Source organism: Centropristis striata, chromosome 23 (assembly GCF_030273125.1).
Source record: "Centropristis striata isolate RG_2023a ecotype Rhode Island chromosome 23, C.striata_1.0, whole genome shotgun sequence".
In the NCBI taxonomy this organism is placed as follows: Eukaryota; Metazoa; Chordata; class Actinopteri; order Perciformes; family Serranidae; genus Centropristis; species Centropristis striata.
In genome coordinates, this window is record NC_081539.1 from 2,284,975 (window position 1) to 2,311,589 (window position 26,615).

Below are 26,615 nucleotides of genomic sequence, written 5' to 3' on the forward strand. Positions count from 1 at the left end.
TGCCTGTCTGATCTCGGCTCATGAGAACAGGGAGGGAACAATGAGTCAGCTCAGACTCCATTGTGAGTCATCACAACAGAACAGGGAGGACGACAAGTTGAAGAAAAGTCATGATGGCTGAATAATACACAGTAGAGCTGCTGTAAACAAACAACAAGACCAGGCTCAAAGGAAGAGGAGGGCTGAGTGGTTTTGTGTGTGTGTGTGTGTGTGTGTGTGTTCTCTGAGTTTTGGGTGTGAATTGACTTGAACAAACTTGTTCTCCTTTAATGTTCCGAGTTAACAGTCAGTGTTGCTGTTTTCCCTCTCAGACTGACTTCAGATCAGAAGATGAGTGGTTTTACTATACTGTGTGTGTGTGTGTGTGTTCTCTCTGAGTTTTGGGTCTGAATTGACTTGAACAAACTTGTTCTCCTTTAATGTTCAGAGTTAACAGTCTGCTGTTCTCCCTCTCAGACTGACTTCAGATCAGAAGATGAGTGATCGTGTGGAGGAAGAGGAGGACGGAGCAGAGTCTGTAGTATCTGGATGTCTGTCTGTGAAGAGTGACTGGTCCAAAGATTATCCTCTGAACTTCAGTAATGAAGCTGGACCCTCAGGCACAAAGTAAGAACTGATACTAACTCATTTCTAGGAATCATTCATTCCAGTTTCCTCTTCATATCAGTGACAAATGTTAGTCACCTAGAAAAAATGTAATCCAATCTAAGAGCACTAATACAAACTATTAAACCTCCTTATTATCTGCAGGAACAGCAGTTTGTGTATAAAGTGCTTCAATAAATAGAAGTTGAACATGTTTACATGACTGAAACTTATTTTGTTTTTGCAGGTTTCAGTCCAGACAGATAGCAGAGTCTGTAGTATCTGGATGTCTGTCTGTGAAGAGTGACTGGTCCAAAGATTATCCTCTGAACTTCAGTAATGAAGCTGGACCCTCAGGCACAAAGTAAGAACTGATACTAACTCATTTCTAGGAATCATTCATTCCAGTTTCCTCTTCATATCAATGACAGCTGTTAGTCACCTAGAAAAAATGTAATCCAATCTAAGAGCACTAATACAAACTATTAAACCTCCTTATCATCTGCAGGAACAGCAGTTTGTGTATAAAGTGCTTCAATAAATAGAAGTTGAACATGTTTATATGACTGAAACTTATTTTGTTTTTGCAGGTTTCAGTCCAGACAGATAGCAGAGTCTGTAGTATCTGGATGTCTGTCTGTGAAGAGTGACTGGTCCAAAGATTATCCTCTGAACTTCAGTAATGAACCTGGACCCTCACGCACAAAGTAAGAACTGATACTAACTGATTTCTAGGAATCATTCATTCCAGTTTCCTCTTCATATCAGTGATGGCTGTTAGTCACCCAGAAAAAATGTAATCCAATCTAAGAGCACTAATACAAACAATTAAACCTCCTTATTATCTGCAGGAACAGCAGTTTGTGTATAAAGTGCTTCAATAAATAGAAGTTGAACATGCTTACATGACTGAAACTTATTTTGTTTTTGCAGGTTTCAGTCCAGACAGACAGCAGAGTCTGTAGTATCTGGATGTCTGTCTGTGAAGAGTGACTGGTCCAAAGATTATCCTCTGAACTTCAGTAATGAACCTGGACCCTCAGACACAAAGTAAGAACTGATACTAACTCATTTCTATGATTCATTTCAGTCTTTTTTTTGTGACACAAAGAGAAAACATTTTTCCATCTTCCTCTTCATATCAGTGACAGCTGGTAGTCACCTAGAAAACCTGTCTTTCAATCTTAGAGCACTAATACAAAATATTAAACCTCCTTATCATCTGCAGGAACAGCAGTTTGTGTATTTAGAGCTTAAATGAAGAGAATTCATCAATGATTCATGTGATATGACTGAAACTTGTGTTTGCAGATTTCAGTCCAGACATAGAGCAGAGTCTGTAGTTTCTCTGTAATCTGTCAGGTACATTTTGTGCCTGCATATTCCATTTCTACTAAACATATTTGCTAACTCATATTTAACCAACTCTCCTGTGAACTCCAGTGATGAACCAGGATCCTCAGGTGGCCAGTCTGCTTCATCAGGACACGACTCTGATCCAATGTGTGGCGAGAGATACAGAACAAGACCTGGACTGCAGACAGCCAGTCAGACCAGCACTGTGCAAAGTAAGACTGAAGGTCTTTCGCTGATGTCATCATGTTTAAAAACTATTTCTTTAACTTTTTCCCCTCTTTTTTAGTGATTGGTGGTCTGCAGGAGGTTTTACAGGAACATAAGATCAGTTTGAGGAGGAGATGTGAACATGTGACTGAAGGAAGTGATGGAACAGGAAGTGGAACCCTCCTCAACACGATCTACACTGAGCTCTACATCACAGAGGGACAGAGTGAAGAGGTTAATACCCAACATGAGGTGATGCAGCTGGAGACAGCTTCCAAGAAGAAGAACGTCCACGGCATTCCGATCAAGTGCCAGGACATCTTTAAAGCCTTACCTGACCAACAGGGACGCATCAGATTGGTTCTGACGAACGGTGTCGCTGGTGTTGGAAAAACCTTCTTGGTGCAGAAGTTCAGTCTGGACTGGGCAGAGGGTTTGGAGAACCAAGATGTCAGTGTGGTGATTCCGCTTTCGTTCAGGGAGCTGAACTTGATCAGAGATGAGCAGTACAGTCTTCTGGAGCTGCTCCATGTTTTCCATCCAACATTACAGAAGGTCCCAGCAGAGAAGCTCGCCGTCTGTAAACTTCTGTTCATCTTTGATGGCCTGGATGAAAGCAGACTTTTGATGCATTTCAACAACAAGGAGATTGTGTCTGATGTCACACAGAAGTCATCGGTCAACATGCTGCTGACAAACCTCATCGAGGGGAATCTGCTTCCGTCGGCTCTCATCTGGATAACTTCCCGACCTGCGGCGGCCAATCAGATCCCTCCTGTGTTTGTTGACAGGGTGACAGAAGTACGAGGCTTCACTGACGCCCAGATGGAGGAGTACTTCAGGAGGAGGGTCAGTGATGAAGAGCGGTTCAGCACAATCATCTCACACATCCAGACATCCAGGAGCCTTCACATCATGTGTCTGATCCCAGTCTTCTGCTGGATCACTGCCACAGTTCTGGACCACATGTTGACTACAGAGCAGAGAGGAGAGCTGCCCAAGACCCTGACTGACCTGTACTCACACTTCCTGCTGGTTCAGACCAAGAAGAAGAAGCAGAAGTATGATGAGGGACATGAGAAGAGTCCACAGGAGCTGATGGTGGCTGACAGAGAAGTTCTTCTGAAGCTGGGGAGGCTGGCGTTTGAAGAGCTGCAGAAAGGAAACATCATGTTCTACCAAGAAGACCTGGAGCGCTGTGGTCTCCATGTCACAGAGGCCTCGTTGTACTCAGGAGTTTGTACAGAGATCTTCAAAAGAGAGAGTGTGATCTTCCAGAAAACAGTCTATTGCTTTGTTCATCTGAGCGTTCAGGAGTTTCTTGCTGCAGTCTACATGTTCCACTGTCACGCCAGCAGGAACACAAAGGGACTGGACAGTTTTCTGTGGACATATTGGGGTAATGACAACAGTAAACTTTCCCTTCCTGACTTCCTGAAGAAAGCCATGGAGAAATCCCTTGATAGTAAAAATGGCCACCTGGACCTGTTTGTCCGCTTCCTTCATGGCCTCTCTCTGGAGTCCAACCAGAGACTGTTAGGAGGCCTGCTGGGTCAGACAGACAACAGTCCAGAAGTCATCCAGAGAGCCATCAACAACCTTAAGAGGATGAACACTGGTTTGATCTCTCATGGCGGAAGCATCCTGGAGGAGATGGACATTGAGAAGATCTCTCCTGACAGAAGCATCAACATCTTCCACTGTCTGACGGAGATGAACGACCTCTCAGTCCATCAAGAGATCCAAGAATTCCTGAAGTCAGAGAACAGAGCAAAGAAGTGCATCTCTGATATCCACTGCTCAGCTCTGGCTTACATGCTGCAGATGTCAGAGGAGGTTATAGATGTGTTGGACCTGTGGAAGTACAGCACATCAGAGGAGGGAAAACGGAGACTGATTCCAGCTGTGAGGAACTGCAGGAAAGCTCGGTAAGTCCAGATGTGATCATCAACATTATACAGCAATGTAAAGCTGAAGCATCAGTGTTAGAGTAAAGATACACACTTTACACACATGCACAGTATAAAAGCTGCACACTATCAAAGTTTTCTTAAACTACCATAAAACCTGCTTATTGAAAACATTCTACATGTTTCACTGCCAACGTCATCATCTCCTATCTGTCTGTCGGAGTGATGGAGGCTTCATACAAATCCAGCCCAGAAAACTAAAGAGTGTGTGCTGGAAATGTTTCCACACTCATCATTGAATCACAACACACAGCCTGTTTGACATCGTGTACAGTGTCTGCATCATGTCCTCTCTATTTATTATTCTTTGTATAGACAGACAGACATGTAATATATTCTTCTACTGGAAATTATGTCACTGGAGTTTTATTGTTCTCAACGTAGCTTCAATCAATTATTTCTATCATATTTCTTCTCAGCAGTTTCTGAACTATTTCATATGAAGGAATGTTTCCCAGTTTCTACCGAATCTATAATTCTTGCTTGTTTTGGGAGGATGTGGAGGGATGCCATTCTCCATGTAGAATAACAAAACATCTCCAGTTCTTTTAAATAAAAGCTCTAACTTTACATTTAGTTCCCAACAATGAATTAAGAAGGAGCATTTTTTAAAATCTCCTCCTTGTTTTCTCTATGAACCTGGTCACCTTGATGTTAGTCATTTTTTACATGAGCTGTTTTCATTGGATGCAATAATCTTTAGAAGTAATTCTACTATGAATGCAACAGGAGTCATTTCATGGAATAAATGTGAGATGAAAAGAGGTCAGTTTAAAGTATTATATTTAAAATGTTATATTTTCTGTAATCACAGACTTCTTCAATGTCAACTCTCTGAGACTCACTGTGAAGTTGTGGCCTCAGCTCTGAAGTCCAACCCCTCCCATCTGAGAGAGCTGGACCTGAGTGGAAACCCCCTGCAGGATTCAGGAGTGAATCGGCTGTGTGCTGGACTGGAGAGTCCAAACTGCAGACTGGAGACTCTGAGGTCAGTTCCTGTGTTGTGCTCACACACAGTGTATATCTGCTGAATTTACACAATTATTGAAATTTCAGATTTAGTTTGGTTCATTTGTTTGCTGAGTTTGACTGAGCACGTATCTATAACCCAGTCTGTCAGTCCGTTCTCTTGCACTTGGACTCACATATCACCAAAATCCATGCGGTCAGGCTTCAGGTCATGTGTTTGGGTCTGAACCACCAGTAGTTTGGACCAATCCTGTCCAGTGAGGAGCTACTGATTGCTACGGCGATTTAGATATGTGTGACGACACCAGTTTGTTGGAAACAATCTCAGCTCAGGTCAAATCTTTCTTGTCGTTGTATAAAACAATCAAACAGAAAGAGGCGAGTGAAGGTGCTGCAATAATATCAATTGTTAGCTGATATTAGCTCTTCTCCCAACTGGCTTCAGCAGCCTGTGATAGACGCTGATTGACAGATAGTTCATCCAATCACCTGGCAGCTATTTTTGAAAGTGTCTGCCTTTTTCCAAACAGTTTACAATGTCGGCTTCCCAGACGGTTCTGTGGAACAAAACATCTAGCAGTGTCAGGTTACCTGAACAGCTGGTTTCTCTGTAAATATAGTCAGTAGTCAAAAGGAACAAACACTCTGAAAACGTTGAGAAACTAGCAGGTATTATTGTTCAGGTATCTCACTTTACTCTGAACATCTGATCCGGTTCTAAAGAGGACTGAGGATGAAGCAGAGCTCACACTCAGTCAGCTGTGTGTTGATGAGAAAAGCCTCAATCTGTGCTTAGAAATTAGACAATCAGGTTGGTGAATTTACCTCATTTATTTATTATATAAAGTCCTATTTATTTAATTTCACCATTTTTAGACTCCAAAGAAATCATCTGTTTTAGTGTTTTTCAGAATATAACATGATTGTTGTGAATCAGGGGAAACAGTTAATTTTGAATTCAACATGTCTGATTTGATGTTAGTGTACTCACAACTTGTTATTTAACCTCCATCAAGTTGAGTTCTTACGGAAGTGTGCTTTCGGAAGTTTCCATTTTCCATTTCCTTTTTCGGAAGTTTCCATTTTCTAACGTTGTTCCTTCTAAAGCTTCTTCAGCTCTGAACACATTAAACACTGAATGATTTTCAAGCAGGAAACTTTTTCTTCTAAAGTCATATCATTTATTCTTTTTTAGATTGCAGAAGTGCGATTTTTCAAAGATCAGCTGTGTTTCTATGGCCTCAGCTCTGAAGTCCAACCCCTCCCATCTGAGAGAGCTGGAGCTGAGCTACAACACGCTGCAGGATTCAGGAGTGAAGCTGCTGTGTGATTTTCTGCAGAATCCAAACTGCAGACTGGAGACTCTGGGGTCAGTTCACTAACTGTTACTTTTATAGATCTAATATGATTTATCAACAATGGAACATAATTTATATACTTGACAACATTTCATAACATTCATAAAGTTGGACATTTCTTTTTGTTCACATTATATTTTTCTTGTACTAAATTTAGTGTGCAGTAACTAAAGACTTTTTATATAAAGTGTAGAAAATATCCGCTGTTGGTTCTTAAAGCAAATGAATGTTTATAATTGTTGTTAATGGTCACATCTGCATACAAAAGATCCTCTAAACTAATGTTTTATTTAAACTGCTGAAGTCATATTTTAAAAAAAGGATCAATATAGTATTGATCCTCTAATGACAGACCTGACTGACAGCAGCAGCATGTTAATTATCTGTGTTGACATGAATAGTTTTATGAATGTTGTGGTGACATTTGGATGATGTCTGTAGAAGGCTGACATCATGATGATCCACAATAACACAATTACAGTCACTCTACTCATTTTAGAGGAAAGCTCATTGATTATGACAGTAATGTTGAGCTGCACATTAAAACCTGAAAACATCTGATTGGATTATAAATCTATTTTTATCTGCATAATTCATTCTTTATTCAGATTGAGTGGCTGCAAGTTGTCAGCGATCAGCTGTGCTTCTCTGGCCTTAGCTCTCAAGTCCAACCCCTCCCATCTGAGAAAGCTGGAGCTGAACTTCAACAAGCTGCAGGATTCAGGAGTGAAGCTGCTGTGTGATCTTCTGCAGAGTCCAAACTGCAGACTGGAGACTCTGGGGTCAGACACCATTTTTCCTTCTTTGCTGAGTGAATATGATGTGAAAGTTGTGTTGACATAAGGGTGATATTATACTGATCCACACCGAGGATCTGAAAGCTAAAGTCTGTTTTCTTCTTCAGTGGTTTAGTCCATTAACTGTGGCAGAGCAGTGTTGAGCTGCACACTTAATACTGAATATAAGAAGACAAATCATCCACTGGATCATTCACTCTGAACCTCTTGATTTTTTGATTGTATGTATTTGATTGTTGTACAATATAACTTAATTAGAGCACAAGTAGTATAAAAGGTTGTAGATAAATATGAGAATAAAAGCTGAACATATTCACAGAACAACAACAGCAGCAACAATAGGGAGAAGATTTTAATATCATATTTCACATCATAAACATTCAAAAAACAAATATAATAAATGTGCCAGGTCATCTCTTTCACCTGTCAGACCACAAATATATTCAGTAGTTTCTTTTTCCAGCATTGTTATGAAACTATCTGATGCTTCTACTGACTGAATAGTTTAAACTGAAGATATTTAAATGTATACTCTTCCTAAAAGAAATATTGTCAATATCTTTTATTTCCATTTTCCCAAAATTCTGAATGTAAGAGAATGTTGTTCTAATAATTTGACGTTAGAAGTAATATGACGGTGAAATGTGATGAAGAAATGCGGTTAGAGCAGCGTGTTACGAGGGACCACAAAAACGGTGGAGAGCAGAACATTTGATGGTTCATTTAATCTGTTTTAAATTTATGATACAACACATACAAAAGGAAAACTTTGGTTTGAAATATTCCAGCTTTGTGTCACACCTCTTTATAACATCATGTCTGATTTGATGTCAGTGTACTCACAGAACTTTTTAACCTCTATCATGTTTAGTTCAGGAGTTTCCATTTTCTAAACTTGTTCATTCTAAAGCTTCTCCAGCTCTGAACACATTATTAAACACTGAATGATATTAAGCAGGAATTTTGTTTTCTAAAGCCACATCATTTATTCTTTATTCAGGTTGAGGAACTGCAGTTTGTCAGAGATCAGCTGTGCTTCTCTGGCCTCAGCTGTGAAGTCCAACCCCTCCCATCTGAGAGAGCTGCACCTTAGCATCAACAGGCTGAAGGATTCAGACATGAAGCTCCTGTTTGATCTGAAGAAGAGTCCACACTGCAGACTGGAGACTCTGGGTCAGTAGAGGGTTTCAGCAGTATTGTACTGAACACAGTTAGTATCAGAGAAAGATCAAGTATTTCCTGTAAATCTCCGACCTTCTAAGTGAAGCTGTGAGAGGAGAATGGTGACAGAAACACAGAGAGAGAACAGTCAGCCAATCAGATCAGCCAGAAGCTTGTTGTGTTCATGTCTCTAGGAAATAAATGTGGTTTACAGCTGACAGCATCACAACATCTACAGACAGCTGTCATTATTCAACAAATCTGATCTCAAAGTGTTTGTTCTCTCATTTCAACACTAAACACTTGATCAGTTCATCTTTGTCACAGCTCTGAGATCAGTCTGACTGAAGCCTCTTGTTTTATAGAAGCATCATTACAATTAGTAATCATGTGGTCTTTCTGCAGAGCAGAACCTCTGCTTTAGTTCAGAGTTACCAGCTGATATCTGTCTTGTGTAGTTCAATAATTTTATGACAGACTGCATCAGACTACACATTTGAAATTTTTAAAGATGAAATATGGTTAATTTCTCTGGAAATAATTAACATTAATGCGATCGCTGTGCAATTAATGTCTTTTAAAGTATGGAATTTTTAGTTTTCAGCGATACCAACTGTGACAGTGGGATGATGAGAGAATTATCAAGAATGTATTGATTACTAGATGTTACATTTACCAAGTTTATTTGTATGGATTTATTGTTAATACTATAATGGGTTGGTTGTGGACCCAAATGCAGCACGCTCAGGCAGACAGTCAGCAATGTTCTTTACTACACTGTCTTAGAAAGCACAGTTCAATACAGGCAGAGAGGGGTGGAAACGCCACTGGCAGATGCCAGTGCAGGTGAGTGTGGCGAGGACAGGCAGCCAACTCTCACAGACAGTTCTGTGGCAGGGAACAGTAACGTGACAATCGGGGAAGCTCCCACAAAGCTGGGGCCAGCTTGAGGACCAGGCGAGGGAGCAAGCTGAACTTCCAGTTCAGGGACTGACGGCTGAGGCGATCACCATCAGTCCAGGAAAAAAACACTAGAAAGTCTTGCATATCACAAAGAACAGTCTGGCACTGAAGATCAGGCAGCCAGGGCTGCCAGAGTTCATCACTGCAGGTGAGCTCACAGGTGAGGTGAGTTGAGTTGATGAGGGGGCGTGGCTGCCAGGTAGAGTAGAGCAGTGGGAAAACTACCAGCAGACAGGCACAAATACTTTGTAAAAAGATGAGGTTTGGACAACAAACGAGTCGTTTTCTGATTCAGAAAGCTGAAGACTTTGTTTTAAGGACACTACAACATTTATATCTTCTGTCAATAGATGATTAGTTTCTTTGTAAATGATGGAATGAGGCTGTAAATTGTATAATTCTCTGGTTCAGGAGGTTAAACTGGATGTGCTGCATCACTGACTGACAGCTGATGAAGGGAGTCTCTGTAAACTCTGATTCATCTCTTCTGGTGTCTGTGTTCTTCTCATCAGATTGAAGTGATCTTCAGTAAAGTCCAGTCCCCCATCCTCCCTGTGTGTTCCTCTGGATGTGACAGAGTATCATCAGATTATCTGGACTGCTCCGCTGCTGCTCTGTCCTTCTACACAGTCTCTGCACTGCAAAAAAGTGGTGACTAAATAAAGATTTCTTAAATTAAGATTGCTGAATCTAGAAATAAGCATGTTGAACACTTAAGATAATAAATTAACTCTTAAAACAAGATAAATTATCTAACACCTCTAAATCTGAAGTTTCTTACTGTATATCTTGGTAAGAAACAAATAATTTGCAGTGCACTCTGCTTGTTTTAAGAGTTAGTTTCTTATTTTAAGCGTACAACATGCTTATTTCTTGTCAAGTGAAATTATCTGTCTAGGCAGCAGTATAATTTCCCCCAGATCTAGTGTTTTTATCTTGTTTTTAGACACACCTTTTTTGCAGTGTGCAGACACACTGAGACTCCTCCACACTCACACACCTCCTCCACCTGAATTTCCACCTGGACAGGAGGAGAAAACTGTCAAAACTAAAGTGTGAACTGAATCAAAGCTTCACTGAAGTCGACCAACTGAAACAGGATTCTGTTTTGACTTTCTCTCTCACACAGTGAAAACCAACAAACTGTAGTTTAAACTGCTTCCTTCTTCAATCTTCCTTAAATAGTATTATTAGGCTCCAAACTTGCCTTTTATTATCATCATGTGCAGATTTTTTCTTATCGCTTTTTTAAAGAGTATTTTCAAGTCAGATTGTTTTTTGTAGAAAAAAGAGCTAAAAACTGTAAAGTCAGCTGGTAATTTCTGTGGTTTTGTTACTACCAAAAAACCCTATATCATGATCCATTGTCAAAATAAAATGTTGTAAACTGAAGGTGCAACAGTTAGTACTGTCGCCTCACAGGGTCACAGGTTTGAACCCATCTCGGGCTCTTCTGTGTGGAGTCTGCATGTTCTCCCCGTGTCAGCGTGGGTTCTCTCCGGGTCCTCCAGCTTCCTCCCACAGTTAGAAAACATGCAACTTAGGTTTAACTGGTGATTCCAAATGTCCAGTAGGAGTGAATGAGACTGTGACGGTTGTGTCTCTTTTTCTCCTTTGTCAAACACTGAACAACACCAGAAAAATTCACATTTCACATTTTTCATCCGTTTTAATATTTGTATCGCAGTTTGTATTACTGCAGGAAAAATAAAAGCACAATTCCTGATATTCAGATTCTGTTTTAATTGTAGTCTGATATAAATCTCCACAATCCAGCTCCTCTGAATATAAATGTTCTGCGTGTTGATGTAAATGAAGCAAGTTTTTCTAACGACTCACCTGGATTTCAAGAGTTCAGGCCCAGTCTCCCATCAGTGCCAATAGACCAGAATAGATAAGAAATACAGAATATAAACATTTAATCAGTTTTTAGGATTTAAAACTAAAGCTCAGATTTCCTCTTACAGATTTGACTTTGTCTCACAATCAGAAAGTGTTTGCTCACACCAGACACAAACTCATGTGCAGTGAGGTAAATCATTTCCTCTCCTGCCTCCTTCAGAGACTCATCAGAAAGACAATCTGTCCACTCAGTGGTCACTTTATTAGGTACAGCTGTATACCTGCTTGTTAAGGCAAACACTGAGAAAAACATTTAAACTCAAGCAGCATTTTTTTTTCTCTGAGTTTAAGGAATTTAGTAACCTGTGTTTACATTGTGCAGTTACAGATAAATTACGCATGATGAGCTTTATAAGGCTGATCATTAAATTATTTAAAATGTGACTGTTTTAGGCAGAACAATTAAGTTACATTAAGAGATAAATGAGGTGATTCTGAGTTATCCTGACATTATATTCCTGGCATTGTAGAGAATTATTAAAGCACAATTTACCATTATGGGAATGTGTGTCAGGGCCTTGAAAAAAAAACTTTCATCGGACAATGAAAATAATTGTATAAATAAATAGAATAAAAACAAACACAAAAAAAAATGAAGTTTGTGGAGACAAGGGGGGAAATACAAAGGGACAATAACGTAAAAAATATTTAATAAACAAAAACAGACATATACATTTATGTTGCATTATTTGAACGAATGCCTTAATTTAATTTTTAAAATAAGTGTTTATACAAAGACAAAAAAAGAATAGAAATAGAAAGGTGCTTTCATTGGACACTGGAAAAAATATACATAGAAATATAAATGTGGGAAAATAAAAAGAAATAAAACAAAAATAAAGAAGTTTAATGACAAACAAGAAAAAATAAATAAAAGGGAAAATAATAAAATAATTGAAATGAAAATAAATATACATTAATGTTTTGTTGTATCAATGAATGCCTACATTGTTTAATATAATTTCTGGCACATATTGTATAATAAATGAATTTGTAAGCTCTTTATTGAGTCTGTGTTTATTTATTTTGACTTTTGGCAGCTTGTGCTTGTGTGGAAGCTTCTAGAAGGTTCGATGGATGAGAGCGGAGCGACAACAAACCATCCCAGAGCTGTCTGTTTTTATTGTTTCATTTATAGGAAAGCTCAGAAAACTTTCACTGGGACAAAGAGACCAACTCAGGACGGTTTATAACGAGCTAATGCTAAGCTAATGGGCCGAAATACCGGGAACGGTTAGCCAGCTAGCTTAGCCTCCCGTTAGCTTTTATTCTGGGTGAACTTGGCTGTGTTGTTCCACCGGGTGTCTTTGGAGAAGAGAGGTAAAAGCTGTGTGTTTCACATGTTATTACAACTGTCAGATAAATTACCCCAAACTGAACTTTAGGAGGAGCTGGAAAGTTTTAGTTCATAAGCTTTTATTTTGTATGTCCGTTCAAGTTCATTTTGAAAAGCAGTGTAGGCAGATGTGGTAACCGATAACGACAGTAACGGAAAATGTTCCAGAAACGGTAACTCCCGGTGTTTAGGGTGTAATTTAGGCAGTATGGGAGCGAGGTAAAGGATGTTTTTTACTTACAGTCGAAGATAAAACAAGTTAATTTATTCCATCTATGTGATGTGATTTTAAGTTAACTATTAGAAGAAGTTTTATAAAAGTTAGTTTAACTTTGGTTAGCAAAGAAATGTAGCTAACGTTCGTGTTAACGCTTAACGGTCACTTTGGAGTTGGTTGTTGGCTGTTTTTGGAAACATTGATCCATCAGTGTGGATGTGGTTAATACGTTACAGCGGGATATTAGTGTGATTTAAACAGCTGTCTATGTGGAAAATGCAATAGACTTGACACATTTATTTATGTAGGTAGTTAGCTAGAGCTGAATTCTTTAAGTTAATAATCAAACCTGTATTATTTATTCTTTTTCTCTTTTTATTGGTTGGTCTACACCATTGTAGTACAAAAATAGATTTCATTCATATAATATATAATAGATCACACATTCAATGAGCTCGTTTAAAGCGAGACAGCTCAGTCTGAGTTTCTTAAACTGTATGTTTAATTGATCAGTGTTGATCAATAAATATGAGATTTTCATGTTTAATATTGTGTATCAGTGAGGTGTTTGGTCACATTTTTATATTTGCAGCTGCTCTGGTTATATATTTAAAAAATGCAGCATTAGATATCACTCTGATGTGTCACAGTTCAAGTTGTTCAGACTAATTTTCCAGTCATTTGTGACACATACAGTGCAGCTTATTATGGCTGAAACTTTGTTCATGTACACTGCAGGTAAATAACACCTGGCAGGACTGATTTAGTTCAACAACAGGAATGTGACAACGCTGTAGGAGTTTTTGTTCTCAGTCTGTGCTTGATGTGTTTTTAATGCAGTGTGTTTCTTTGCTTATGGTGTGGATAGTTAACCTTGTCACCTTATCTGTAACACTTGATGTGTGAGTACAACTAATACAAATAAAACTCAAATAAAAATAATTTTGTCTGAACAAAAGACATTTGAGTTTCAGTCAGCTAAGGCTGGTTTCACAACACCTTCCTGCAATAGTGTTCCCCAAAAGAGCCAAACTCTAAAAATAGTTGGTGATTATAAATGTGCCTCATTGAAATGACTAGAGGTGGCAGGTTACTCAAGGAGTGTAGGAGGAGGAGAAGACCAGGGTCAAATGGGGACAAATAACTGGGGTACAGTACATGCAGTAAAATTTACAGTCATTTGTGACATATATAGTCCAGGTTATTATGGCTGAAACTTTGTTCATGTACACTGCAGGTAAGTAACACCTGGCAAGACTGTTTTAGGAGCTGTAGGAGTTTCTGTTCTCAGTCTGTGCTTGATGTGTTGTTAATGCAGTGTGTTTCATGGTGTGGATAGTTAACCTTGTCACCTTATCTGTAACACTTGATATACGAGTACAAGTAGCTCCAGTTAAACTGGGCGTGTGTTGTTGTCCAATGATATGATGTCATGTGACCCTGTGTCTTCTCCTCCTTCTACTTTCCTTGGATTTACTGCATGGAAATAAAGATGTTGGAGGAAGAAATTTAGTTTTCTCATATTAAACTATTTCCTGAAACTTCAATGAAGCATCTTGTGTGACAGTTGAATTCTGGGCTCATGAAGAGAGTAAACAGCCTTGTGTATGTCATATACATAGCCCACATATATAAATGAAAAGCCAAACTGAAAACCGTGAGTTATGTCAACCTTTTCATGCCAGACTGAACTGATTTCCTGTGAATGGAGAGGGGAGGAGCTACACTGAGCATGTTATCCAGGTACATGAAAGCAGGGAGGGTACCTTCACAATAAAAGTGTTTCGTCAGTTACTTCAGTTTGAGTTGACAGAAGGAGGAAACCTGAAGGCTGAGGCAGGGTGAGTGTTAATCCAACATTTTAATATTTTACTTCCAATTTGTCTGTGTCAGTTTTCTCTCTGAACTGCAGAGGAAAGAAATGTTAGAATAAACTCAACAGTTTAATTCGTCTGTCGAGAGAAAACAGTGACTGCCACAAAAACAAGCTCAGAATCAAAGAAAACTGGTGGCTGGTTGCATTGTATTGTATTTCAGCTGTTTCAAATTGTAAAGATGAACAGTATCTAATACTCCCTCGGCTAACATTCAATAATGACCCTTCCTAACTGTTCATTAACTTTACCTAGTTATCAAAGGTATTTATTGTAGATTGTAGATGTATTGTATCTAGAGTCATCAGAGAAGAAGGAGACAGAGTAAGGCTGAGTCAGGGTAAGTGTTGATACAACACTGTTAATGTTTGACTGTTTAAGGCTGAGTGTGTGTGTGTGTGTGTGTGTGTGTGTGTGTGTGTGTGTGTGTGTGTGTGTTTGTGTGTGTGTGTGTGTGTGTGTGTGTTCTGAGCTCATACTCAGCTACAGGTTGTCTCTCTGCCTGAAGTCCAGGAGGTGATTGGTGACAGTATTTTATTACAGAGTATTTTATTACAGAAGAAAGTATTTTATTAAGTAATTTATTACTGAATTACAGAATATGAATTGTGAGTGCGCACATATGTCGGAGGAGGTTATTAGTGGGAAACCCTTCAAAGAGCAAGGTTGTTTTTAGGCAGCTGCTATTCTGACATTGAGAAATTTTTGTACATTTTTAAGTAAAATGAATCAATCTTGTGCACTTCGAGAGCTAAGTAAGAGGAAACACCTCACATTACATTTGTCACAGCCAGGAGATACCGTGACATAGAATATTTGTTTGTCTGCCCCCCCCCCCCCTCCCGAGAATTTTTTACTGGCCTCTTGCAGATTCTGATGCCACGATTCCATTTTTACACTGATCTTAATCATTGCATATTTTTAATTAATTATTGTAAAGGACAATAAAGGTTCTTGTAAGTTTTAATTAAGGCATCATATTTCCACTGTCTTCTTGTAAATTCTGTGGTGGATTTTGTTAACACACTGGGCTCTTATTTTGAAAGCAGCATATGTTTAGCCTCAGGAAGTAATTCAGACCGTTAGGCACAGTTTAGCTTTTTGTGATTAAAACAACTTTAATTGTCAGCTAATGCTAACCAAACGGCATATACAACAGTGTGTTTGGATCAGTTTGTATCACCTGTGAGGTATTCTGATGGTATTTAGTTCGGCGCACACATGCACAGGGAGAGATGTGGGGCCGCCCCCCTAATATAATGGTAGGGGAAACACTGAAGTTGAAACCAAATTGCCAAGCTCAAAGTTACCAATGGAACATAGGATATTTTTAAGAATTGTTCATCATTTTGAGGATAATAGCTGTGTGTGTGTGTGTGTGTGTGTGTGTGTGTGTGAGAGAGAGAGAGAGAGAGAGAGAGAGAGAGAGTCTTGTCAAAACTTGTTTCCTTAACATTTCGGTTCCTGTTTTCCCTCTCAGACTGACTTCAGATCAGAATATGAGTGGTTGTGTGGAGGAAGAGGAGGACGGAGCAGAGTCTGTAGTATCCGGCTGTCTGTCTATGAAGAGTGACTGGTCTATAGATTCTCCTCCATACTTCAGTAATGAACCTGGACCCTTAGAAACAAAGTAAAAACTGATACTAACTCATTTCTAGAAATCATTCGTTCCAGTTTCCTCTTCATATCAGTGACAGCTGTTAGTCACCTAGAAAACCTGAAATCCAATTTAAGAGCACAAAAACAAACTATTAAACCTTCTTTTTATCTGCAGGAACAGTAGTTTGTGTATAAAGTGCTTCAATGAATAGAAGTTGAACATGTTTATATGACTGAGACTTGTTTTGTTTTGGCAGGTTTCTGTCCAGACAGAGAGCAGAGTCTTTAGTATCCGGCTGTCTGTCTGTGAAGAGTGACTGGTCTAAAGATTCTCCTCCATACTTCAGTAATGAACCTGGACCCTCAGAAACGAAGTAAGATCTGATCCTAACTCATTTCTATGACTAATTTCAGTGTTTTAGTTGTGACACAAAGATAAATGATTTGTTCCATCTTCCTCTTCATATCAGTGACAGCTGTTAGTCACCTAGAAAACCTGTAATCCAATCAAAGAGCACTAATACAAACTAATAAACCTTATTATCTACAGGAACAGTAGATTATTTATTGAGAGCTTAAATGAAGGGGATTCATCAATGATTCATATGCTATGACTGAAACTTATTTTGTTTTTTTTCAGGTTTCAGTCCAGACAGAGAGCAGAGTCTGTAGTTTCTGGCTGTCAGTCTATGAAGAGTGACTGGTCCAAAGATTCTCCTCCATACTTCAGTACTGAACCTGGACCCTCAGACACAAAGTAAGAGAATTGCTACCAACAAGTTTCTTTGACTCATTTTACTTCACTTGCACTAATCTGTCAGGATAATTTTTTGCCTGCACTTTAAATTTGCCAACGTGTTTGCCATCTAATATTTGACCAACTCTCCTCTGAGCTCCAGTGATGAACCAGGGTCCTCAGGTGGCCAGTCTGCTTCATCAGGACACGACTCTGATCCCAAGTGTGGTGAGAGATCCAGAACAAGACCTGGACTGCAGAAAACCAGTCAGACCAGCACTGTGCAAGGTAAGACTGGAGGTCTGTCGCTGATGTCATCATGTTTAAAAACTATTCCTTTAACATTTTTCCCCCATTTCTAGCTATTGGTGGTCTGCAGGAGGTTTTACATGAACATAGGATCAGTCTAAGGAGGAGATGTGAACGTGTGACTGAAGGAAGTGATGGAACAGGAAGTGGAACTCTCCTCAACAGGATCTACACTGAGCTCTACATCACAGAGGGACAGAGTGAAGAGATTAATACCCAACATGAGGTGAGGCAGCTGGAGACAGCTTCCAAGAAGAAGACCGTCCAAGGCGGTCCAATCAAGTGCCAGGACATCTTTAAAGCCTTACCTGACCAACAGGGACACATCAGAGTGGTTCTGACGAACGGCGTCGCTGGCGTTGGAAAAACTGTCTCGGTGCAGAAGTTCAGTCTGGACTGGGCAGAGGGTTTGGACAACCAAGATGTCAGTGTGGTGATTCTGCTTTCGTTCAGGGAGCTGAACTTGATCAGAGATGAGCAGTACAGTCTTCTGGAGCTGCTCCATGTTTTCCATCCAACATTACAGAAGGTCACAGCAGAGAAGCTCGCCATCTGTAAACTTCTGTTCATCTTTGATGGTCTGGATGAAAGCAGACTTTCACTGGATTTCAACAACAAGGAGGTTGTGTCTGATGTCACACAGAAGTCATCAGTCAACGTGCTGCTGACAAACCTCATCGAAGGTAATCTGCTTCCATCGGCTCTCGTCTGGATAACTTCCCGACCCGCTGCGGCCAATCAGATCCCTCCTGAGTGTGTTGACAGGGTGACAGAAGTAAGAGGCTTCACTGACGCCCAGAAGGAGGAGTACTTCAGGAGGAGGGTCAGTGATGAAGAGCGCTCCAACACAATCATCTCACACATCCAGACATCCAGGAGCCTCCACATCATGTGTCTGATCCCAGTCTTCTGCTGGATCACTGCTACAGTTCTGGACCACATGTTGACTACAGAGCAGAGAGGAGAGCTTCCCAGGACCCTGACTGACCTGTACTCACACTTCCTGCTGGTTCAGACAAAGAAGAAGAAGCAGAAGTATGATAAGGGACATGAAAAGAGTCCGCAGGAGCTGATGGAGGCTGACAGAGAAGTTCTTCTGAAGCTGGGGAGGCTGGCATTTGAACAGCTGCAGGAAGGAAACATCATGTTCTACCAAGAAGACCTGGAGCGCTGTGGTCTGGATGTCACAGAGGCCTCGGTGTACTCAGGAGTTTGTACAGAGATCTTCAAAAGAGAGAGTGTGATCTTCCAGAAAACAGTCTACTGTTTCGTTCATCTGAGCATTCAGGAGTTTCTGGCTGCAGTCTACATGTTCCACTGTTACACCAACAGGAACACAGAGGGACTGGACAGTTTTCTGGGGACAGACTGGGGGTCATCTATTGATGTCTTCCTGAGGAGAGCAATGAAGAAATCCCTTGAAAGTGAAAATGGACACCTAGACCTGTTTGTCCGCTTCCTTCATGGCCTCTCTCTGGAGTCCAACCAGAGACTGTTAGGAGGCCTGCTGGGTCAGACAGACAACAGTCCAGAAGTCATCCAGAGAGCCATCATCAACCTGAAGTGGATGAACACTGAGAAGATGTCTCCTGACAGAAGCATCAACATCTTCCACTGTCTGACGGAGATGAACGACCTCTCTGTACATCAGGAAATCCAAGAGTTCCTGATGTCAGAGAACAGATCAGAGGAGAAACTCTCTGTGATCCACTGCTCAGCTCTGGCCTACATGCTGCAGATGTCAGAGGAGGTTCTGGATGAGTTGAACCTGAAGAAGTACAACACCTCAAAGGAGGGACGATGGAGACTGATTCCAGCTGTGAGGAATTGCAGGAAAGCTCAGTAAGTCCAGATATGATTTTCAACATTATTATTGTTCTCAACGTAGCTTCAATCAATTATTTCAATCATATTTAGCATCAGCAGCTTCTGAACTATTTCATATGAAGGAATGTTTCCCAGTTTCTACAGAATTTATAGTTATTGCTTGTTTTGGGAGGATGTCGAGGGATGCCAACCTCCATCTGAAAGACCAAAACATCTCGAGTACTTTACTTTTAGTTCCAAACAAAGAATTAATAAGAAGCATTTTTAGAAGATCTGATCATTGTTTTCTCTATGAAGATCAGATTTAAGTGTTAGAATTGATTATATTTAAAATGTTATATTATCTGTAATCAGACTCTCTGGCTGTGAACTCTCTGAGACTCACTGTGAAGTCGCGGCCTCAGCTCTGAAGTCCAACCCCTCCCATCTGAGAGAGCTGAACCTGAGCTACAACAACAAGCTGCAGGATTCAGGAGTGAAGCGGCTGTGTGCTGGATTGGAGAGTCCAAACTGCAGACTGGAGACTCTGAGGTCAGTTCCCGTGATGATGTTTCAGATTTAGTTGGTTCGTATGTTTTCTTCGTTTGCATGAACACAGCTCTATAAACCAGTTTGTCAGGCCGTTCTCTTGCACTTGGACTCACACATCACAAAAATCTATGTTGTCAGGCTTCAGGTCATGCGTGGTGAGTGGACAGGTTTCTGACGGGAACCTTCCATGTCACACAAAAGGTGAGGAGGTGGGACCAGGAGATTCGTAAAGATGGAGTAGAGCTTCCTCAGGTTGGAAAAAGAGGATTGGATCTTGGTCTGATAGAAAGAGCTTTTTTCAGCGGAGATCGAGGACGAGAAGGCAGCAAGAAGCGATTTATAGATTTCTGCCATTTCCTTTCTGATGCCCTTAGAGATTCTTTGGTTGCACGCATGGAGTACGAAAATCAAGGGTCAGGGGAGGACTTGCGCACTTTCCGAGGTGTTAGAGGACAGAGCGAGTCAAGAGAGGAGGAGAGGGTAGAAAGGAGAGTGTGGGTTGCAGAGTTAGGCTGCAGAAGTGAGAATGAGTCAGATGAAGGAAGAGAGGAAAGAACAGATGAGGCCAGAGCAAGGGGAGAGAGAGACTGAATGTTGCGACGGAGAGGTACCGTGGTAATCGAGTGAGCAGAAGAGTGAAGGAGGAGAGTAGAAGAAGTAAGTCTGGGGACTTATCGAGCTGGATGTTGAAGTCGCTGAGAAGAACAAGTAGTGAGCCATCTTCAGGGAAGTTTGAAAAGAGGACGTCAAGCTTCTTCAGAAATTCTCCCAAAGGACCAGGTGGGCGGTAGAGAACAACAATGATTATTGGAGAGGGAGAAGTTATAGTTACAGCATGGAATTCAAAGAACCGTGGGAAAACTGTGGCAGTGGATGGAGGGAGAACTTCCAATCGCGGTTGATGAGAAGACCTGTTCCCCCACCCCTACCAGTGGGTCTAGGCGTGTGAGAGGGAGAAGGCAGCAGAGAGAGCTGCGCGACTGGACTGGACTTTCTTGGACTGGAAGAGTTGGTTGGTGTTAACCAACCAACTTTGGACTCTCCAGTCCAAAGAAGTCCAGTGATTGCTTGGCAGCAAAGCCAAAGATGAACTCTGTCTTACGGCATGCAGACTGGCAATTCCAGAGTCCACCCTTGACAAGGTGCTGAGTATATGTAGAGTGATCAGGTTGCACAAGGTTGTGATAAGTACAGTAGCATGATCGTGGTTTAAAGTTTCTACGAGTAGACACTCGAACCGGAATCGAGAAAGTCCCATGTATTTCATTTTGGCCATTTTTAGATTTCAAGAAAACATCTGTTTTAGTGTTTTTCATAATATGACATGATTATTGTGAATCAGGGGGAACAGTTCATTTTGAATGCAACATGTCTGATTTAATGTCAGTGTTCTCACACAACTTGTTTTTAACCTCCAAAATGTTGAGTTCAGGTGTTTTTCAGGAGTTTCCATTTTCTAAACTTGTTAATTCTAAAGCTTCTTCAGCTCTGAACACATTAAACACTGAAAGATTTCAAGCTGGAATTTTGTGTTCTAAAGTCACATCATTTATTCTTTATTCAGATTGAGGGGCTGCAGTTTGTCAGAGATCAGCTGTGCTTCTCTGGCCTCAGCTCTGAAGTCCAACCCCTCACATCTGAGAGAGCTGAACCTGAGCTACAACAGCAAGCTGCAGGATTCAGGAGTGAAGCGGCTGTGTGCTGGACTGGAGAGTCCAAACTGCACACTGGAGACTCTGAGGTCAGTACACGTGTTGTGCTCACACACAGTGTATATCCGTTGAATTTAAATCATAATTGAAGTTTCAGATTTAGTTTGGTTCATCTGTTTTCTGAGTTTGCCTGAGCACAAATCTATAACCCAGTTTGCCAGTCCGTTCTCTTGCACTTGGACTTAAATCATAAAAATCCTTGTGGTCAGGCTTCAGGTCATGTGTTTGGGTCTAAACCACCAATTATTTTTTACCCTCTATGACTACCTCTGTAGGCGGAAAGTGGGTGGAATCATTTGATCCCAGCATCCCGCTTCGGGCTTGTTCATAGTGGAGGCGAGATGTTACAGAGCCGTAAATGTTCCGGCATGAAACGGCACGATGAAAGCGACTACTGATATCCAATCACCTGGCAGCTATTGTTGAAAGCATCTACCTTTTTCCAAACAGTTTCCAATGACGGCTTCTCAGATGGTTCCGTGGAACAAATCATCTGGCAGCATAAGGTTACCTGAACAGCTGGTTTCTCTTTAAATATAGTCAGTACTCAAAAGGAACAAACATTTGAAAACTTTGAGAAAGTCTCTATCTGTCAGGAGCATAAATTATGAGCTGCAGGTATGTTTGTTAAGGGAGGTACTAGATTACATTTCAGATGAAGAGAACATGGATATCTCTTTACTCTGAACATCTGATCCAGTTCTAAGGTGGACTCACACTCAGTCAGCTGTGTGTTGATGAGAATAGTCTCAATCTTTGCTTTGACAATCAGAAGTGGGTGAATTTACCTCACTTCAATTCTCATTCATTTTGAATCCAACAAGTCTGATTTTATGTCAGTGTACTCACACAATTTGTTTTTAACCTCCATAGTGAGTTCAGGTTTTTTCAGGAGTTTCCATTTTCTAAACTTGTTCATTCTTAAGCTTCTTCAGCTCTGAACACATTATTAAATGCTGAATGATTTCAAGTAGGAACTTTGTCTTCTTAACTTCACATCGTTTATTCCTTATTCAGATTGAGGGACTGCAGTTTGTCAGACATCAGCTGTGCCTCTCTGGCCTCAGCTCTGAAGTCCAACCCCTCCCCTCTGAGAGAGCTGGAGCTGAGCCACAACAAACTGCAGGATTCTGGAGTGAAGCTGCTGTGTGATTTTCTGCAGAGTCCATACTGCAGACTGCAGACTCTGAGGTCAGACACCATTTTTACTTCTGTGTTGAGATGAATATGCTGTGAAAGTTGTGTTGACATAAGGCTGATATTAAACTGATCTACACTGAGGATCTGAATGCTAAAGTCTGTTTTCTTCTTCAGTGGTTTAGTCTGTTAACTTTGGCAGAGCAGTGTTGAGCTGCACATTTAAAAACTGAATATAAGAAGAAAAATCCTCCTCTGCATCTCTCCCTTCCTTTTCTTTATGTGTATCGCTGACTTTCTTTTTCTTTCTTCCGTCTCTTCCTCTCATCTGTCTGCACTGTAGAATTACAATGTTTCTCATCAAGAATGCACAGATTTCATTGGCTGAGTAGTGTCACGTGGGGTGGCTTATCCCGCATGCAATTGGTCAGTGCGTTTCCTCATCCGCTAAACCACTACCGTAGCGACTTCAAAAGTGGCGCTGGTAAAAATAGAAGCACCCCGTCAGATTTGAAATCATAGCCTTCTGTTTTGAAATAGGTCCGTATGGGACCGGCTGCTGGGTCCAGACCTGGCTTTCAAACTTGAAGGCATTGTCATTCACAACAAGGATGTAATTTTCATAGTCAGCACAGAGTTCCACACGCTCAGATGGTAACACTTGAAGATTATCTAACTGTCCTCTGTCAACTGACCCTCTTGTGACAGAAATCTCCTCAGGTAGTGTACTGCAAATTGTACCAGTGTTTTTATGTTCCAGTGGCTTTTCCTGCCTGGCTAAGGATTATTCCAGTGTGTGCCTGAATACTTCCACTATCTGTAAATGTAACTAGTAACTTCAGCCAAAGGCCTTCACCAGTTGTGGCTGAGTGTGATGCGTCAGACCTTGATTAGCCCCTTCAAGTTGTATTGGTGTGTGGTGGGGTCACTGTTCTTTCTTTCTTTTCTTTTCTTTAGACACTTTATTTTTTATTGTATTTTATTGTATTTTTATATTTTATTGCTTGAAGTATGCCTAGGTTGTTCTTTTTATTTAATTGTGTTGTCACTGTCTCTGTGTGTAATGCTGCTGCTACGCTGTAATTTCCCAGCTTGGGATAAATAAAGTATATCTATCTATCTATCTATCTATCTATCTATCTATCTATCTATCTATCTATCTATTATCCTCAGCATCAAAAGATTCATCATTCTTCACTTGCATTATCATATAGCCCAGATTCTGGTAATGTGGTGTGAGTTTCAGTGTCCTCTAGCTGATGTTCCCCCTTCACCTTTTACTCATATGCAGTGAGTAACAAAGCACTTAGCACTTAACAGTCAGTGTACCCACACAACTTGTTTTTAACCAACCTCCATCATGTTGAGTTCAGGTATTTTCAGGAGTTTCCATTTTCTAAATGTGTTCATTCTAAAGCTTCTTCAGCTCTGAACACATGATTAAACACTGAATGAATTCAACAGGAACTTTGTCTTCTAAAGTCATATCTTTTATTCTTTATTCAGATTGAAGAGCTGCAGTTTTTCAGAGATCAGTTGTGCTTCTCTGGCCTCAGCTCTGAAGTCCAACCCCTCCCATCTGAGAGAGCTGGAGCTGAGCTACAACAAGCTGCATGATTCAGGAGTGAAGCTGCTGTGTAATTTTCTGCAGAGTCCAAACTGCAGACTGGAGACTCTGGGGTCAGTTCACTAACAGTTACTTTTATTGATCTAATATGTTTTACCAACAATGGAACATAATTTATTTTCAAACAACATTTCATAATATTCATGTTGTATTTTATTTTCCCTGTACTACATTTAATGTGCAGTCACTAAAGACTTTTAAATGGAGTGTAGAAAATGTCCGGTGTTAGTTCTTAAAGTAAATGGATGTTTATAATTGTTGTTAATAGTCACATCTGTATACAGAAGATCATCTGAACTAATGCTTGATTTAAACTGATGAAGTCATTTCAATATGTTTTCTAAAATAATGTTGTATCATGACCATTGATCCTTCAGAACACACACAGCTGATTAAAGGATCAATATAGTATTGATCCTCTAATGACAGACCTGACTGAGAACAGCAGCATGTTATTAATCTGTGTTGACATTAATCTGTTTATGAATGTTCTGGCGACATTTGGATGATGTCTGTAGAAGGCTGACATCATGTTGATCCACAATAACACAATTTCAGTTACTCTACTCATTTTAGAGAAAAGTGCATTGATTATGACACAGTAATGTTGAGCTGCACATTAAACCCTGAACACATCTGATTGGATAATACATCTTTTTTTTATCTTCATAACTTATTCTTTATTCAGATTGGAGAGATGCAGTTTGTCAGAGAACAGCTGTGCTTCTCTGGCCTCGGCACTGAAGTCCAACCCCTCCCATCTAAGAGAGCTGGAGCTGAGCAACAACAAGCTGCAGGATTCAGGAGTAAAGCTGCTGTGTGATCTTCTGCAGAGTCCAAACTGCAGATTGGAGACTCTGAGGTCAGACACCATTTTTCTTTCTGTGCTGAGATGAATATGATGTGAAAGTTGTGTTGACACAAGGCTGATATTATACTGATCTACACTGAGGATCTGAATGTATTTTTTCTTCTTCATTGGTTTAGTCCATTAACTGTGGCAGAGCAGTGTTGAGCTGCACATTTAAAACCTGAATATAAGAAAAAAAAATCCTCCACTCGATTATTCACTCTGAACCTTTTAAATACTTGTTTTTTTAAATTGTATTTATTTGTTTCTTTGACAGGGACAATGCGCAGCTTCTTAGCTTTACGAGAGTCTGCTACAAGCTCATTGCCATCTTTAGTCCCTGGGCAGGAAACAGAAAATAACAGAAGATGTACAATATCATTAAAGCACAAGTAGGATAGAAGGTTGTAGATAAATATGAGATTAAAATATGATTTCGAGGAGAACATATTCACTGAAAAACAACAGAAAAGACAGGGAGAAGATTTAAATCTTATATTTCATGTCATGAACATAATAAATAAATACATGAATATAATAAATGTATCACATGATATCTTTTAACTGTCAGGCACCAACAGATATATTCAGTGTTTTCTTTTTCCAGCATTGTTATGAAGCTATCAAATTTTTCTGCTGACTGAATAGTTTAAACTGAAGATACTTTGAATGTATGACTCCACTTTTCTGAAAAGAAATATTGTAAATATCTTTTCTTTCCATTTCCCAAAGTTCATTCTGACATATTTCTCATGTTTGGAAACTTGGGTATCTACCTACTATACAAAGTAGGTGATGTGTATTTTCTCTCTCTTGAATGATGAATACTATATCAGATAAAATACAGCAAGTTAGTCTGGATGTAAGAGAATGTTGTTGTAAGTGACCACACAAACAGTGTAGAGCAGAATATTTGATGGTTCATTTAATTTGTTTTAAATATCTGATGCAACACATGCAAATGGAACACTTTAACTTGGAAGTGCCCCCAGTTTGGTTTGATATATTCCAGCTCTGTGTCACACCTCTTTTTCTACATCATGTCTGATTTGATATCAGTATACTCACACAACTTGTTTTAACCTCTATCATGTTGAGTTCAGGTGTTTTCAGTTTCCATTTTCTGAACTTGTACTTTCCAAAGCTTCTTCAGCTCTGAACACATTATTAAACACTGAATAATTTCAAGCAGGAACTTCAAAAGTCTCATTTATTCTTTGTTCAGATTGTGGAGCTGCAGTTTGTCAGATATCAGCTGTGCTTCTCTGGCCTCAGCTCTGGAGTCCAACCCCTCCCATCTGAGAGAGCTGGACCTGAGAAAGAACAACTTGCAGGATTCAGACATTAAGCTGCTGCGTGATCTGAAGGAGAGTCCACACTGCAGACTGGAGACTCTGAGGTCAGTTGAGGGTTTCATCAGTTTTGTACTGAACACAGTATCAGAGAAAGATCCAGTATTTCCTGTAAACCTCCAACCTTCTCAGTGAAGCTGTGAAAGCAGAATGGTGACAGAAACACAGAGATAGAACAGTCAGCCAATCAGATCAGTCAGAAGCTTGTTGTGATCATGTGTTTGAATTGTTGTGTTCATG

At 40.1% G+C, this 26,615-nt stretch overlaps 1 protein-coding gene across 2 annotated transcripts in view; it reads left to right on the forward strand.

The window, feature by feature from the left end:
- Positions 1-367: 367 nt before the first annotated feature.
- The window catches only part of LOC131961783 (NACHT, LRR and PYD domains-containing protein 12-like), a 28,149-nt gene continuing 1,901 nt past the window's right edge, over positions 368-26,615 (forward strand). The window contains exons 1-12 of one of the 2 annotated variants that reach the window (XM_059326675.1): positions 368-606; positions 833-949; positions 1,176-1,292; positions 16,935-17,051; positions 17,194-17,318; positions 17,393-19,181; positions 19,521-19,697; positions 21,262-21,438; positions 22,427-22,600; positions 24,053-24,226; positions 24,862-25,035; positions 26,249-26,422. In XM_059326675.1, the coding sequence (XP_059182658.1) occupies positions 476-606; positions 833-949; positions 1,176-1,292; positions 16,935-17,051; positions 17,194-17,318; positions 17,393-19,181; positions 19,521-19,697; positions 21,262-21,438; positions 22,427-22,600; positions 24,053-24,226; positions 24,862-25,035; positions 26,249-26,422 (3,446 nt within the window). In that variant the 5' untranslated portion in view covers positions 368-475. Of the gene's footprint in view, positions 607-832; positions 950-1,175; positions 1,293-1,518; positions 1,636-2,028; positions 2,154-2,227; positions 4,077-4,932; positions 5,107-6,282; positions 6,457-7,053; positions 7,228-8,242; positions 8,416-9,878; positions 12,270-16,934; positions 17,052-17,193; positions 17,319-17,392; positions 19,182-19,520; positions 19,698-21,261; positions 21,439-22,426; positions 22,601-24,052; positions 24,227-24,861; positions 25,036-26,248; positions 26,423-26,615 lie in introns of those variants that run through there. The other variant, XM_059326676.1, reaches the window with a different exon arrangement.